Source organism: Mustela nivalis (assembly GCF_964662115.1).
Source record: "Mustela nivalis genome assembly, chromosome: 1".
NCBI classification, from domain to species: Eukaryota; Metazoa; Chordata; class Mammalia; order Carnivora; family Mustelidae; genus Mustela; species Mustela nivalis.
In genome coordinates this window covers 161,697,557-161,713,442 of record NC_139020.1, presented here as the reverse complement: position 1 = coordinate 161,713,442, position 15,886 = coordinate 161,697,557, and the positions used below count along the sequence as shown (strand labels likewise).

At 39.5% G+C, this 15,886-nt stretch overlaps 1 protein-coding gene across 5 annotated transcripts in view; it reads left to right on the top strand.

The window, feature by feature from the left end:
* Positions 1 to 15,886, top strand: part of XPC (XPC complex subunit, DNA damage recognition and repair factor) — a 51,449-nt gene that overhangs the window by 7,516 nt on the left and 28,047 nt on the right. For all 5 annotated transcript variants that reach the window (XM_082747915.1, XM_082747913.1, XM_082747914.1 and 2 more), the window contains exon 3: positions 6,857 to 6,975. Coding sequence is in view for 2 of the 5 variants with exons in the window: in XM_082747913.1 (XP_082604039.1) it covers positions 6,857 to 6,975 (119 nt within the window). In the remaining 3 variants the exon portion in view is untranslated. The remainder of the gene's footprint in view (positions 1 to 6,856; positions 6,976 to 15,886) is intronic.

The window sequence follows — 15,886 nt, the reverse complement described above, 5'->3', positions numbered from 1 at the left end:
ATGGAAGCATGGGAATTTTGCACTCAAGTCACCTCTTCTTTTCCCTTAGACTTTTCCTGAGAGTGCATGCCTCTGAGCTTCCTGCTTCCCAGTTGTCTCTTCCCACTAGTTGAATTATCAGAGAAATCCATGTACACATAGACCAGGATGCTGTGCTGGTAGGTAAAGCTCTGGGCCCCCCTTCCCCTCTACATTGATAGTCAACTGCTGTCAGATCCATAGTGCATGGACATTTTCACTACATTTATTCTAAGGAGAAATTTTTGTTTCTCTGGTGCTGAAAGTGGTTGACCGTAAGGGGAATGCATGTAATTTTAGAGCTGAAGACCAACTGGTTATTTTAAAAGTCTGAGCTCAAATCTTGGATGATGTTCTCACTTGATACCACAGGTCAGACCTTATGAAAGCAAAAAGTAAATGTGCTCTAAGCACATTTTTTTTTAAAAGATTTTATTTATTTATTTGATAGAGATCACAAGTAGGCAGAGAGGCAGGCAGAGAGAGAGGAGGAAGCAGGCTCCCTGCTGAGCAGAGAGGCTGACTCGGGGTTCGATCCCAGGACCCTGAGACCATGACCCGAGCTGAAGGCAGAGGCTTTAACCCACTGAGCCACCCAGGGACCCCTCTAAGCACATTAAAAAAAATTTTCTTTTTTTTAAACATATAATGTATTAGTAGCCCCAGGGGTACAGGTCTGTGAATCACCGGGTTTACACACTTCACAGCACTCACCATAGCACATACCCTCCCCAATGTCCATAACCCTACCACCCTCAGTAAGAGTCTCTTATGGTTTGTCTCCTTCCCTGTCCCATCTTGTTTCATTTATTCTTTCCCTATCCCCCAGACCCCACACGTTGGATCTTCACTTCCTCATTATCAGAGAGATCACATGATAGTTGTCTTTCTCCAATTGATGTATTTCTCACAGTTCCATCCACGTCATTGCAAATGGCAAGATTTCATTTCTTTTGATGGCTGTGTAGTATTCCATTGTATATATACACCACATCTTCTTTATCCATTCATCTGTTGATGGACATCTAGGTTCTTTCTATAGTTTGGCTGTTGTGGACCTGGCTGCTATAAACATTTGGGTGCACGTGCCCCTTTGGATCACTATGTTTGTATCTTTAGGGTAAATACCTAGTAGTGCAATGGCTGGGTCGTAAGGTAGCTCTATTTTCAACTTTTTGAGGAACCTCCATGCTGTTTTCCAGAGTGGTTCCACCAGCTTGCATTCCCACCAACAGTATAGGAGGGTTCCCCTTTCTCCACATCCTCGCCACCATCTGTCGTTTCCTGACTTGTTAATTTTAGCCATTCTGACTGGTGTGAGGTGGTATCTCATTGTGGTTTTGATTTGTATTTCCCTGATGCCAGGTGTTACAGAGCACTTTTTCATGTGTGTGTTGACTATCTGGATGTCTTCTTTGCAGAAATGTCTGTTCATGTCCTCTGCCCATTTCTTGATTGGATTATTTGTTCTTTGGGTGTTGAGTTTGCTAAGCTCTTTATAGATTTTGAATACTAGCCCTTTATCTGATAGGTCGTTTGCAAATATCTTCTCCCATTCTGTCAGTTGTCTTTTGGTTTTGTTGACTGTCCCCTTTGCTGTGCAAAAGCTTTTGATCTTGATGAAGTCCCAATAGTTCATTTTTGCCCTTCCTTCCCTTCTCCTTAGCAATGTTTCTAGGAAGAAGTAGCTGCGGCTGAGGTCGAAGAGGTTGCTGCCTGTGTTTTTCTCAGGGATTTTGATGGATTCCTTTCTCACATTGAGGCCCTTCATCCATTTTGAGTCTATTTTTGTGTGTGGTGTAAGGAAATTGTCCAATTTCATTTTTTTGCATGTGGCTGTCCAATTTTCCCAACACCATTTGTTGAAGAGGCTGTTTTTTTTTCCAGTGGACATTCTTTCCTGCTTTGTCAAATATTAGTTGGCCATAGAGTTGAGGGTCTATTTCTGGGCTCTCTATATTCTGTTCCATTGATCTATGTGTCTGTTTTTGTGCCAGTACCATACTGTCTTGATGATGACAGCTTTGTAATAGAGCTTGAAGTCCGGAATTGTGATGCCACCAACTTTGGCTTTCTTTTTCAATATTCCTTTGGCTATTCGAGGTCTTTTCTGGTTCTATATAAATTTTAGGATTATTTGTTCCATTTCTTTGAAACAGATGGATGGTATTTTGATAGGGATTGCATTAAATGTGTAGATTGCTTTAGGTAGTATATACATTTTCACCATATTTGTTCTTCCAATCCATGAGCATGGAACATTTGTCCATTTCTTTGTGTCTTCTTCAGTTTTTTTCATGAGTACTTTATAGTTTTCTGAGTACAAATTCTTTGCCTATTTGGTTAGGTTTATTCCTAGGTATCTTATGGTTTTGGATTCACATGTAAATGGGATTGACTTAATTTCTCTTTCTTCTGTCTTGTCATTAATGTAAAGAAATGCAACTGATATCTGTGCATTGACTTTATATCCTGACACTTTACTGAATTCCTGTACAAGTTCTAGCAGATTTGGAGTGGAGTCTTTTGGGTTTTCCACATACAGTATCATATCATCTGCAAAGAGTTTGACTTCTTCTTTGCGAATTTGGATGCTTTTAATTTCTTTTTGTTGTCTGATTGCTGAGGCTATGACTTCTAGTACTATGTTGAATAGCAGTGGTGATAATGGACATCCCTGCCGTATTCCTGACCTTAGTCGAAAAGCTCTCAGTTTTTCTCCATTGAGAATGATATTTGCGGTTGGTTTTTCATAGGTGGCTTTGATAATATTGAGGTTTGTGCCCTCTATCCCTACACTTTGAAAAGTTTTGATCAGGAAGGGATGGTGTACTTTGTCAAATGCTTTTTCAGCATCTATTGAGAGTATCATATGGTTCTTGTTCTTTTTTTTTTATTAATGTATTGTATCACATTGATTGATTTGCAGATGTTGAACCAACCTTGCAGCCCTGGAATAAATCCCACTTGGTCATGGTGAATAATCCTTTAATGTACTATTGGATCCTTTTGGCTAGTATTTTGGTGAGAATTTTTGCATCTGTGTTCATCAAGGATATTGGTCTGTAATTCTCTTTTTTGATGGGATCCTTATCTGGTTTTGGGATCAAGGTAATGCTGGCCTCATAAAATGAGTTTGGAAGTTTTCCTTCCATTTCTATTTTTTGGAACGGTTTCAGGAGAATAGGAATTAATTCTTCTTTAAATGTTTGGTGGAATTCCCCTGGGAAGCCGTCTAGCCCTGGGCTTTTGTTTCTTTGCAGATTTTTGATGACTGTTTTAATCTCCTTACTGGTTATGGGTCTGCTCAGGTTTTCTTTATTCCTGGTTCAGTTGTAGTTTGGTAGTTTATATGTCTCTAGGAATGCATCCATTTCTTCCAGACTGTCAAATTTGTTGGCGTAGAGTTGCTCATATTATGTTCTTATAATTGTTTGTATTTCTTTGGTGTTGGTTGTGATCTCTCCTCTTTCATTCATGATTTTATTAATTTGGGTACCTTCTCTTTTCTTTTTGATAAGTCTGGCCAGGGGTTTATCAATGTTATTAATTCTATCAAAGAACCAGCTTTGTTTGATTTGTTCTATTTTTTTGGTTTCTATTTCATTGATTTCTGCTCTGATCTTTATTATTTTTCTTCTCCTTCTGGCTTAGGCTTTCTTTGTTGTTCTTTCTCCAGCTCCTTTAGGTGTATGGTTAGGTTGTGTATTTGAGACCTTTCTTGTTTCCTGAGAAAGGCTTGTATCCCTATATATTTTCCTCTCAGGACTGCCTTTGCTTTGTCCCACAGATTATGAACCATTGTGTTTTCATTATCATTTGTTTCCATGAATTTTTAAAATTCTTCTTTAATTTCATGGTTGACTCACTCATTGTTTAGTAGGATGCTCTTTAGCCTCCATGTAGTTGAGTTCTTTCCAAATTTCCTCTTGTGATTGAGTTCAAAATCAGAGCATTGTGGTCTGAATATATGCAGGGAGTGATCTCTTTCTTTTGATAGCAGTTTTGATACCAGTTGAGACCTGATTTAGGACCCAGGATGTGATCTGTTCTGGAGAATGTTCCATATCCACTAGAGAAGAATGTATATTCTGTTGCTTTGAGATGGAATGTTCTGAATATATCTGTGTGGTCCATCGGGTCCAGTGTGTCATTTAAGGCCTTTATTTCCTTGTTGACCTTTTGCTCGGATGATCTGTCCATTTCAGTGAGGGGAGTGTTAAAGTCCCGTACTATTATTGTATTGTTGTTGATGTGTTTTTTGATTTTGTTATTAATTGGTTTATATAGTTGGCTGCTTTCATTTTAGGGGCATAGATATTTAAAATTGTTAGATCTTCTTGTTGGACAGACCCTTTGAGTATGATATACTGTCCTTCCTCATCTCTTATTCTAGTCTTTGGCTTAAAATCTAATTGATCTGATATAAGGATTGCCACTCCTGCTTTCTTCTGATGTCCATTAGCATGGTAAATTCTTTTCCACCCCCTCACTTTAAATCTGGAGGTGTCTTCGGGCTTAAAATGAGTTTCTTGGAGGCAACATATAGATGGGTTTTGTTTTTTTATCCATTCTGATACCCTGTGTCTTTTGACAGGGGCATTTAGCCCAATAACATTCAGGGTAACTATTGAGAGATATGAAATTTGTGCCATTGTATTGCCTGTAAGGTAACTGTTACTTTATATTTTCTCTGTTCCTTTCTGATCTACTACTTTTAGGGTCTTTGCTTAGAAGACCCCTTTCAATATTTCCTGTAGAGCTGGTTTGGTGTTTGCAAATGCTTTCAGTTTTTCTTTGTCCTGGAAGCATTTTATTCCCCTTCTATTTTCAAAGACAGCCTAGCTGGATATAGTATTCTTGGCTGTATGTTTTTCTCGTTTAGTGCTCTGAATATATCATGCCAGCTCTTTCTGGCCTGCCAGGTCTCTGTGGATAAGTCTGCTACCAATCTAATATGTTTAATATTGTATGTTACAGTCTTCTTGTCCCAGGCTGCTTTCAGGATATTTTCTTTGTTGCTAAGCCTTGTAAATTTTACTATTAGATGATAGGGTGTGGACCAATTCTTACTGATTTTGAGGGGGGTTCTCTGCACCTCCTGGATTTGATGCTTGTTCTCTTTCCCATATTAGGGGAATTCTCTACAATAATTCTCTCCAGTATACCTTCTGCTCCCCTCTCTCTTTTTCTTCTGGAATCCCAATTATTCTAATGTTTCATCTTATGGTATCACTTTCCTCTCGAATTCTCTCCTCATGGTCCAGTAGTTGTCTCTCTTTTGCTCAGCTTCTTTATTCTCTGTCATTTGGTCTTCTATATCACTAACTCTTTCTTCTTCCATATTTATCCTAGCAGTAAGAGCCTCAATTTTTTTTTAAAGATTTTATTTATTTATTTGACAGAGAGAGATCACAAATAGACAGAGAGGCAGGGAGAGAGAGAGGGAGGCAGGCTCCTTGCTGAGCAGAGAGCCCGATGCGGGACTCGATCCCAGGACCCTGACATCATGACCTGAGCTGAAGGCAGCAGTTAACCCACTGAGCCACCCAGGCACCCCAAGAGCCTCAATTTTTGATTGCACCTCATTAATAGCTTTTTTGATTTCAACTTGGTTAGATTTTAGTTCTTTTATTTCTCCAGAAAGGGCTTTTATTTCTCCAGACAGGGTTTCTCTAATGCCTTTTTCGAGCATTAAGTAACCGCCAGCTGAGAGCTCACTCCTTGGATCCGTCTCTGAGCCGGCTTCCCCGCTTTAATACCTGTAAGCTCTGCAACACTCAGACAGCCCTGATACTTCTGTGACCCTGCGGGACCTGAGACCACGCTGTCCCCATGTAGGCTTCACCCCAGCTTAACCTCCGGAGTGAAGTCCCACAGTGGAGCAGACTTCTGAAGGTTCTGATTTTGTACTGCGTTGCTCTGCCGCTGGCTGAGGGTGGGCCCTTCCCGCCGCGGTCTATCTTCCTGACACTTGGATTCACTTCTTTGCGGGTCCTACCTTTCAGAAAGTGGTTGATTTTCTGTTTCTAGAATTGTTGCTCTTCTTCTCTTCGATCTCCTGTTGGATTTGTAGGTGTTTGGAATGTTCTGATAAGCTGTCTAGCTGATCTCCTGCTACCTGATGTTGTCTCAGCCTGCTACTGCTCCACCATCTTGACTCCTCCCCCACCAAGCACGTTTTATATATGAAATTGTGAAAATGGATTACATATTAGCAACCATTGCATCTTCAGTCAGTATTCAGCTTGCTGCTTATCTGTGTTGGTACCTATTTAACTAGCTAGTTATCTGTGTTTTTGTTGTTACTTGTGACATACCTATGTATGGACACATCTCCACATACTTTGCGGTTAGAATTCTACCAGCTTCCATTTCCTTACATTGTAGAGGTGGGGAGAAACAGTCATCTGAGTTGGCTCATGGTATGATCAGCAAATGTGAATGCCCTCTTCTTCAATGTGGTGTCCACCTGTGCATGTATTATCCATATCCCAGCTTTTATTTCTGGAACTTACAATGTTATTGTGGTTTCTTCTTACTCCTGTACCACTTCAAGGCACAGCTCTGTTTTCCCTCCCACAGCTCTAGGCTTTAGGTCCATTGCATGCTTTCTTTTTGACAGCACATCTAGTATTAGACTGATGATCAGAGCTCATCTCCAGGAGCCCTTGAGACCTTTAGTGGAGGGAATGAGTCTCAGAGCTCACCCATTATCTTTACATAATTGCAACAGTGTCTCGATAAATAGAAGGAGTCCTTAGGATTCCGTTTAGCTTAAATGTAGCACTAGGATGTGTGAGCCTTCTTCACCTTCCTTCCTGTGATCTTTACACAGGGACTTCACAAAAGGTGGCAAGAAGGCACAGCCCCCACGGAGAGAAGCTGCTGTGGACAAAGGCAGCTGTGAAGGAGAAGATGAGGAAGAAAGTGAAGATGATTGGGAAGAGGTTGAAGGTAAAACATTGCTGTGTGATCCTGTTTTTCTGTTTGAATCTGCTTGGAGTCACATCATTTAGTTGCAGTTCTTTTGTTTCCTTGTGAAACTAAGACCAAATAAGGTTACAGTAGGGACTTGCTTTTGATGCAAAGACAAATTCATGACCAGGTTACCAAAGATGGTTGTATATTCTCTTCCTCTTGTGGCTGTCAGTGGAGGAGATTGTGAAACTGAGAGGCAGTATTGTCTCAGCACATAGGCTTTGAGAGTAGTGAGATCTGGGTTCAGGGTCCAGCCTTGCTACTTGTATAGCTGTGTGAACAAGTAAATCTACTCTGAAAAAATTAGAGATTTTTCACCAATAGCATTCAGTAAGCATTGACTGCTCCGTGTGAGCTGTTTACAGGCTAGGCTGTAGGATTGTAGCAGAGGAAGAAAGGTCTGCAAATGTAACGGGCCTAAAGCATCATATGCTCACAGTAATGTAATCATCCCTGATTCCTTCTGTCTGTGCTAATTTTATCTCAGCTTTTGATTTTGAAAATGATTTTTGAAAACCTACAAAATGGAAAATGTAGTACATGGACTCTTCACTTAGATTTAGTAACTTTACTATTTGCCAGTAGTGAATGTATCTTTCTCTGTAAATATGCAGTGTGGAATCATTTGAAAGTAAGTTGCAGACATCCTGGTACTTGACTAGTAAATACTTCATCAGTTCCCCTAAGACTAAGATGTTCTCCTGAATGATGAAATAGTTTCACACTTAAGAAAATGAAAAGCCCCTAATTGTTGCAAAAATATCCTTCATAGCCATTGTTTGTTTCTAATCCAGGATCTAATCAAAATGTGAGTTATACCTCTTTAGTCTCCTTTAGTTTAGAACAGTGTGTCCACCCCCCAACACCTTTTTTTTTCTTTTTTTCTTTGTGGCACTGCTGTTTTTGAAGAGTCCTGGCCTATTCTCTTATGGGATGTCTTTGATTCCAGTTTTGTGTGATATGCATCTCAGGGTGATGGTAAACTTGTTTCAGTATCCCCAGGTTTCTTATAAACTGTAAGTGAAGGCTTGATTGAATTTAGGTTAAACTTTTTTGGGGGGGCAAGTATACTTCATAGCTTTGTATTTCATACTGCATCCATTAAGAGACTCCTTATGTCAGTTTGCCCCACTAGTGATGCTAAGTGTGATCCTACAAGGTGGTTCTGCCAGTTTGTGAAAACATAAAGGTACATTTTCCCTCTGTAATTAACCATATCGGGTGATACTCTGATTCTGTGTGAATATCTTATTCTCTAGTAACTTTTTACTTAACAGTTTTTCATATGCTTTGATCTTTACTGAATCAGATTATTATATTGCGCATCATGTAATGGGACTCTCTGATTCTGTCATCTCATATGCATTTCTCAGGTGACTGTGATCTGTAAAGAAGAGCTCTCTCTTTTAAATTATATTTATTTTGAGTATCACTATAGACTTAGAGAGATTTTTAAAACTCTTAGAGAGATTTTTAAAACATGTTATCAGTTATCATCATTATACTTGTTGATCTTCAGATTGTCCCAGATTTGGCTAGTGAGAGCCCCTTTAAGCCTTGTGCCTTACAGTGTCTTCTGACATGGCCTCATTCTCAAAAACGTTTTTCTTTTTTAAATTTTTTATCTTTATTAACATAAAATGTATTATTTGCCCCAGGGGTACTGGTCTGTGAAGCATCAGGCTTACACATTTCACAGCACACACCATAACACATACCCTCCTCAATGTCCATAACCCCACCACCCTCTCCCTACACACCTCCACAGCAACGCTCAGTTTGTTTAGTGAGATTAAGAGTCTCTTATGGTTTGTCTCCCTCCTGATTGCATCTTGTTTCATTTTTTCCTTCCCGACCCCTCATAACCCCCTCCCTGCCTCTCAAATTCCTCATATCAGAGAAATCGTATAATTGTCTTTTTCTGATTGACTTATTGTGCTTAACATAATATCCTCTAGTTCCATCCATGTTGTTGCAAATGGCAAAATTTCATTTATTTTGATGGCAGCATAATATTCCATTGGAAAAAAGAACACACACACACATACACACACACACACACACACACACACACTACAACTTCTTTATCCATTCATCTGTTGATGGACATATAAGTTCATTCCATAGTTTGGCTATTGTGGGCGTTGCTGCTACTATAAACATTCGGGTGCATGTGCCTCTTTGGATCACTACATTTGTATCTTTGGGGTAACTACCCAGTAGTTTGATTGCTCGGTCATAGGGTAGCTCTGTTTTCAACTTTTTGAGGAACCTTCATGCTGTTTTCCAGAGTGGCTGTACCAGCTTGCATTCCCACCAACAGTGTAGGAGGGTTCTACTTTTTCCATATTCTCTGCTGTGAAGTAGTATCTCATTGTGGGTTTTTGTTTTTGTTTTTGTTACATTTCTTTTCAGCGTAACAGTATTCATTGTTTTTGCACCACACGCAGTGCTCCATGCAATCTGTGCCCTCTCTAATACCCACCACCTGGCTCATTGTGGTTTTGATTTGTATTTCCCTGATGCCAAGTGATGTTGAGCACCTTTTCATGTGTCTCTTGGCTATCTGGATGTCTTCTTTGCAGAAATAGCTGTTCCTGTCTTCTGCCTATTTCTTGACTGGGTTATTTGTTCTTTGGGTGTAGAGTTTGATTAAGTTCTTTATAGATTTTGGATACTAGTCCTTTATCTGATATGTCATTTTTGAATATCTTCTCCCATTCTGTCAGTTGTCTTTTGGTTTTACTGTTTCCTTTGCTATGCAAAAGCTTTTGATCTTGATGAAGTCCCAATAGTTAATTTTTGCCCTTCCTTCCCTTGTCCTTAGTAATGTTTCTAGGAAGAAGTTGCTGCGGCTAAGGTCGAAGAGGTTGCTGCCTGTGTTCTCCTCAAGGGTTTTGCTGGATTCCTGTCTCACATGGAGGTCCTTCATCCATTTTGAGTCTTTTTTTGTGTGTGGTATAAGGAAATGGTCCAGTTTCATTTTTCTGCATGTGGCCGTCTAGTTTTCCCAACACCATTAGTTGAGGGGACTTTTCTCCAACAACTGCGTTGTTGAAGATTAGTTGACCATAGAGTTGAGAGTCTGTTTCTGGGATCTGTGTGTCTGTTTTTGTGCCAGTCCATACTGTCTTAATGATTACAGCTTTGTAATAGAGCTTGAAGTCGAGAATCGTGACATCACCAACCTTGGCTTTCTTTTTCAACATTCCTCTGGCTATTAAGGACTAACCATATTCCATATATATATATAAATGGGTTCCATGCCTATTCCATATATATGTATATATGGCATGTGCATATATATGTATATATGTATGGCATATATATATATATATATATATATATATGAGTGAATATACACACACACACACATGGTATATACATATATATGTATATATGGAATATGCATGGAACCCATTTCTGGTTCCATATAAATTTTAGGATTATTTGTTCCACTTCTTTGAAAACATTTGATGGTATTTTGATAGGGATTGTATTAGATGATTGCTTTAGGTAGCATAGACATTTTCATAATATTTGTTCTTCCAGTCCATGAGGTTGGAATGTTTCTCCATTTCTTTGTATCTGCCTCAATTTCTTTCATGAGTACTTTATAGTTTTCTGAGTACAGATTCTTTGCCTCTTTGGTTAGGTTTATTCCTAACTATCGTATGGTTTTGGGTACAGTTGTAAATGGGATGGACTCCTTAATTTGTCCTGTCTTGCTCTTGGTGTATAGAAATGCAACTGATTTCTGTGCATTGATTTTATGTCCTGACACTGTACTGAATTCCTGTATGAGTTCTAGTAGTTTTGGAGTAGAGTCTTTTGGGTTTCCCACATAAAGTATCATATCATCAGCAAAGAGTGAGAGTTTGACTTCTTTGCTGATTAGGATGCATTTTATTTCTTTTGTTGTCTGATTGCCATTTGTTGTCTGTTGTCTGATTACTAGGACTTCTAGTACTATTTGAATAGCAGTAGTGATAGTGGACAGCCCTAAGGTCGTGTTCCTGACCTTAGGGGAAAAGCTCTCAAGTTTTTTCCCCATTAAGGATGATATTCAGTGTGGGTTTTTCATAAATGGCTCTGATGATATCGAGGTATGTACCCTCTATCTGTACACTTTGAAGAGTTTTGATGAAGAGAGGATGCTGTACTTTGTCAGATGCTTTTTCAACATCTATTGAGAGTATCATATGGTTCTTGTTCTTTCTTTTATTAATGCATTGTATCGTACTGATTGATTCGTGGGTGTTGACCCACCCTTGCAGCCCAGGAATAAATCCCACTCTTCGTGGTGAATAATCCTTTGAATGTACTGTTGGATCCTATTGGCTAGTATTTTGGTGAGAATTTTTGCATCTGTGTTCATCAAGGATATTGGTCTGTGATTCTCCTTTTTGATGGGGTCTTTGTCTGGTTTTGGGATCAAGGTAATGCTGGCCTCATAAAATGAGTTTGGAAGTTTTCCTTCTGTTTCTGATTTTTGGAACAGTTTCAGGAGAATAGATGTTAATTCTTCTTTAAATGTTTGGTGGAATTCCCCTGGGAAGTCGTCTGGCCCTGGGCTCTTGATTGTTGGGAGATAATTAATGACTGCTTCAATCTCCTTACTGGTTATGGGTCTGTTCAGGTTTTCTACTTCTTCCTGGTTCAGTTGTGGTAGTTTATATGTCTCTAGGAATGCATCCATTTCTTCCAGGTTGTCAAATTTGCTGGTGTGTAGTTGCTCATAATATGTTCCTGTAATTGTTTTTATTTCTTTGGTGTTGGTTGTGATCTCTCCTCTTTCATTCATGATTTTATTAATTTGGGTCCCTTCTCTTTTCTTTTTGGTAAGTCTGGCCAGGGGTTTATCAGTCTTACTAATTCTTTCAAAGAACCAGCTCCTAGTTTGTTTGATTTGTTTTAGTATTCTTTTGGTTTCTAGTTCATTGATTTCTGCTCTGATTATTATTTCTCTTCTCCCGCTGGGTTTAGGCTTTCTTTGCTGTTCTTTCTCCAGCTCCTTTAGGTGTAGGGTTGGGTTGTGTACTTGGGATTTTCTTGTTTCTTGAGAAAGGCTTATATTGCTATATACTTTCAGGACCGCCTTTGCTGTGTCTCAAAGATTTTGAACAGTTGTGTTTTCATTTTCATTTGTTTCCATGAATTTTTAAAATTCTTCTTTAATTTCCTGGTTGACTCACTCATCGGGAGTAGTAGTAGGATGCTCTTTAGCCTCCATGTAGTTGAGCTCTTTCCAACTTTCCTCTTGTGGTTGAGTTCTAGTTTCAGAGCATTGTGGTCTGAAAATATGCAGGGAGTGATCCCTGTCTTTTGGTACCGGGTGAGAGCTGATTTGTGACCCAGGATGTGATCTCTCCTGGAGAATGTTCCATGTGCACTAGAGAAGACTGTGTATTCTGTTGCTTTGGGATGGAATGTTCTGAATATATCTGTGTGGTCCATCGGGTCCAGTGTGTCATTTAAAGGCTTTATTTCCTTGTTCATCTTTTGCTTAGATGATCTGTCCATTTCAGTGAGGGGGTGTTAATGTCCCCTACTATTATTGTATTGTTGTCAATGTGTTTTTTTGGTTTTGTTTTTAATTGGTTTATATAGTTGGCTGCTCCCATGTTAGGGGCATAGATATTTAACATGCTCCCATGTTAGGGGCATAGATCTTCTTGTTGGACAGACCGTTTGCGTATGATACAGTGTCCTTTCTCAGCTCTTATCATAGTCTTTGGCTTAAAATCTAATTTATCTGATATAAGGATTGCCACCTCAGCTTTCTTTTGATGTCCTTTAGCATGGTAAATTGTTTTCCATCCCCTCGCTTTAAATCTAGAGGTGTCTTTGGGTCTGAAATGAGTTTCTTACAGATAGCATCTCAGTGGGTCTTTGTTTTGTTTGTTGTATCCATTCTGATACCGTGTGTCTTTGATTGGGGCATTCAGCTCATTTACATTCAGGGTAACTACTGAAAGATACGAATTTAGTGCCACTGTATGACCTGTAAGGTGACTGTTACTGTATGTTGTCTCTGTTCCTTTCTGGTCTGTTATTTTAGCCTTTCTCTTTGCTTAGAGGACCCCTCAATATTTCCTTTAGGGCTAGTTTGGTGTTTGCAAATTCTTTTAATTTTTGTTTGAACCTTTTATCTCTCCTTCTATTTTCAGTGACAGCCTAGCTGGATATAGTACTCTTGACTCCATTTTTTCTTTTTTTTTTTAATTTTATTTTTTATTTTTTTTAAAGACTTTATTTATTTATTCGACAGGCAGAGAGAGAGGCAGGCAGAGAGCGAGGGAGAAGCAGGCTCCCCGCTGAGCGGAGAGCTCGATGTGGGGCTCGATTCCAGCACCCTGGGATCATGGCTCTTGTTTAGTGCTCTGAATATATCATGGCAGTCGTTTCTGGCCTCCAGGTCTCTGTGAATACGTCGCTGCCAATCTAATATTTCTGTCATTGTAGGTTACAGACCTCTTGTACTTAGCTCCTTTCTGGATTTTCTCTTGTCACTGAGACTTGTAAGTTTTAGTATTAGATTATGGGGTGTTGACCTATTTTTATTGATTTTGAGGGGGGTTCTCTGTGCTTCCAGGATTTTGATGCTTGTTCCCTTTGCCATATTAGGGAAATTCTCTACTATAATTTGCACCCATATAACTTCTGCCCCACTCTCTCTCTTCTTCTTCTGGGATCCCAATTATTCTAATGTTGTTTCGTCTTATGGTATCACTTATCTCTCGATTTCTCTCCTCATGGCCCAGTAGTTGTTTCTCTTTTTCTTAGCTTCTTTATTCTCCATCATTTGGTCTTTTACATCACTAGTTCTCTCTTCTACCTAATTTATTCTAGCGGTAAGGGCCTCCATTTTTTATTGCAGCTCATTAATAGCTTTTTTGATTTCAATTTGGTTAGATTTTAGTTCTTTTATTTCTCCAGAAAGGGCTTGTATTTGTCCAGAAAGGAATTCTTTAATATATTCCATGCTTTTTTAGAGCCCAGCTAGCACCTTGATAATCATCATTCTGAACTCTAGTTCTGACAACTTACTAATGTCTGTATTGATTAGGTCCCTAGCTGTTGGTACTGCCTCTTGTTCTTTTTTTTGTGGTGAGTTCTCTGCCTTGTCATTTTATCTAGATAAGAATAGGTGAATGAGAGAATAAAATACTGAACGTGTGGCAAAGACCCCAGAAAAATATACAGTAACCAATTCGGAAGAGACCTAAAACTGGGGGGAGAAGAATGGGGAGAATTTATTAGACTGGTGAATAGAACAGAGCCACACACTTGATTTTGGTTGTATTCTGGTCTTTTAGAAGAAACTACCTCCCAAAATTTTAAAGAAAGAAAAACTTACATATATGCAAAAAAAGGGTAAATGCAATGAAGGGATTGAATATGAATGTAAGGATGAAAATTTAAAAAGATTCTAGAAAAGGAATTGTTAAGTTGGTTTGAAAAAAAGTCAGAAAAAGGGGAGAATGTGATTAGGTTGGAGACAAGAACAAAGCCATGTGCTAGATTTATGGTATATTTTGATCTGTTAGAATAAATTGTATCCCAAAATTTTAAAGAAAATAGCCTATAGTATACAAAAAAGGTTAAATATGAAGGGATAAAATATGACTATAACAGTGGAGATTTAAAGTTTTTTTTAAAAGGTATCAATAAGATAAAATAGTTAAAAAATGTTAAAAAGGGAAGAGGAAAAGTTAATATAGAATAAGAAAAAAATAAAATTACAAAAATTTACCTTTGAAAAACTAAAGAATCATGGGAAAAAAGCCACGAATTCTGTGTTTTGCTTTCCCCTAGCTCTTGAGTTCTGCGGTTCTCATTGATCAGTGAATGTGGTCTTGGCTGGATGTTCTTGCTGATCTTCTGGGGGAGGGGCCTGTTGTCATAATTCTCAAATCTCTTTGTCTGTGGTGGAATTGCACCACACTTGCCAGGGGCCAGGCTAAGCAATCTGCTTGGGTTCACTTTTGGTAGCTTTTGTTCCTTGAATGCTTTCCATACAGCTTTGAAGGATGGGAATGAGGATGGCAGCCTCCCAGTCTCCAGCCCAGAGGAGCTAAGAGTTTGAGGCCCCATTCCTCAGTGTGCCCAGAGAAAAGCATTCAGTCCCTCCTGTCTCCCTGGTCTCCAGCTGCACTCCATGCTCACCCAGCCTGTGACTGAGCATTTCTATTTCTGGTACATGGCCCTGTTTGGATTCTCCAAACCCAGCAGATTCCTGCTCCGCACTCCCGTGCTGCTCCTCCTGGAGGAGGAAGGAGGGAGTCTCTCCAGATCTGTCACTTGTGGGGTCCCTCCTGGAAGAGCAGTGGTCTGAGTGTGCCTTGGATCACAGTTTAAGTTAACCCTGAGCTGAGAGCCCACTCCTTAGTTTGTCTCTGTAGCCAGTTTCCCCTCTCTCTAATACCTGGGAGCTCTGCCACACTCAGACACACCTAGTCTTTCTGTGAGCCCACGGGTCCTGAGACTACACTGTCCCCGCCAGGGGTCCACCCCCTGCTTAGTCTCTGGAGCAATGTCTCTCAATGGAGGAGACTTCTTAAAATTCTGATTTTGTGCTGCTTCACCACTTGCCAGGAGCCAACCTGTTCCCCTGGGGTCTGTCTTTCCATTGCTTCGGATTCACTTTTCCCCCACATCCTGCCTTCTGGGAAGTGGTTGATTTTCTGTTCCTGGAATTGCTGCTCTTCTTCTCTTCTATCTCTTGTTGAGTTTGTAGGTGTTAAGAATGGTTTGATAACTATCTAGCTGAACTGCTGGGACCTAATGATATTTCAGTCTCCTACTACTCCGTGGTCTTGCTTCCTCTGGACCTCAAAAACGTTTTTGAGTACATTTTTGTTCTCTGGCACAAGAAGATATTCCA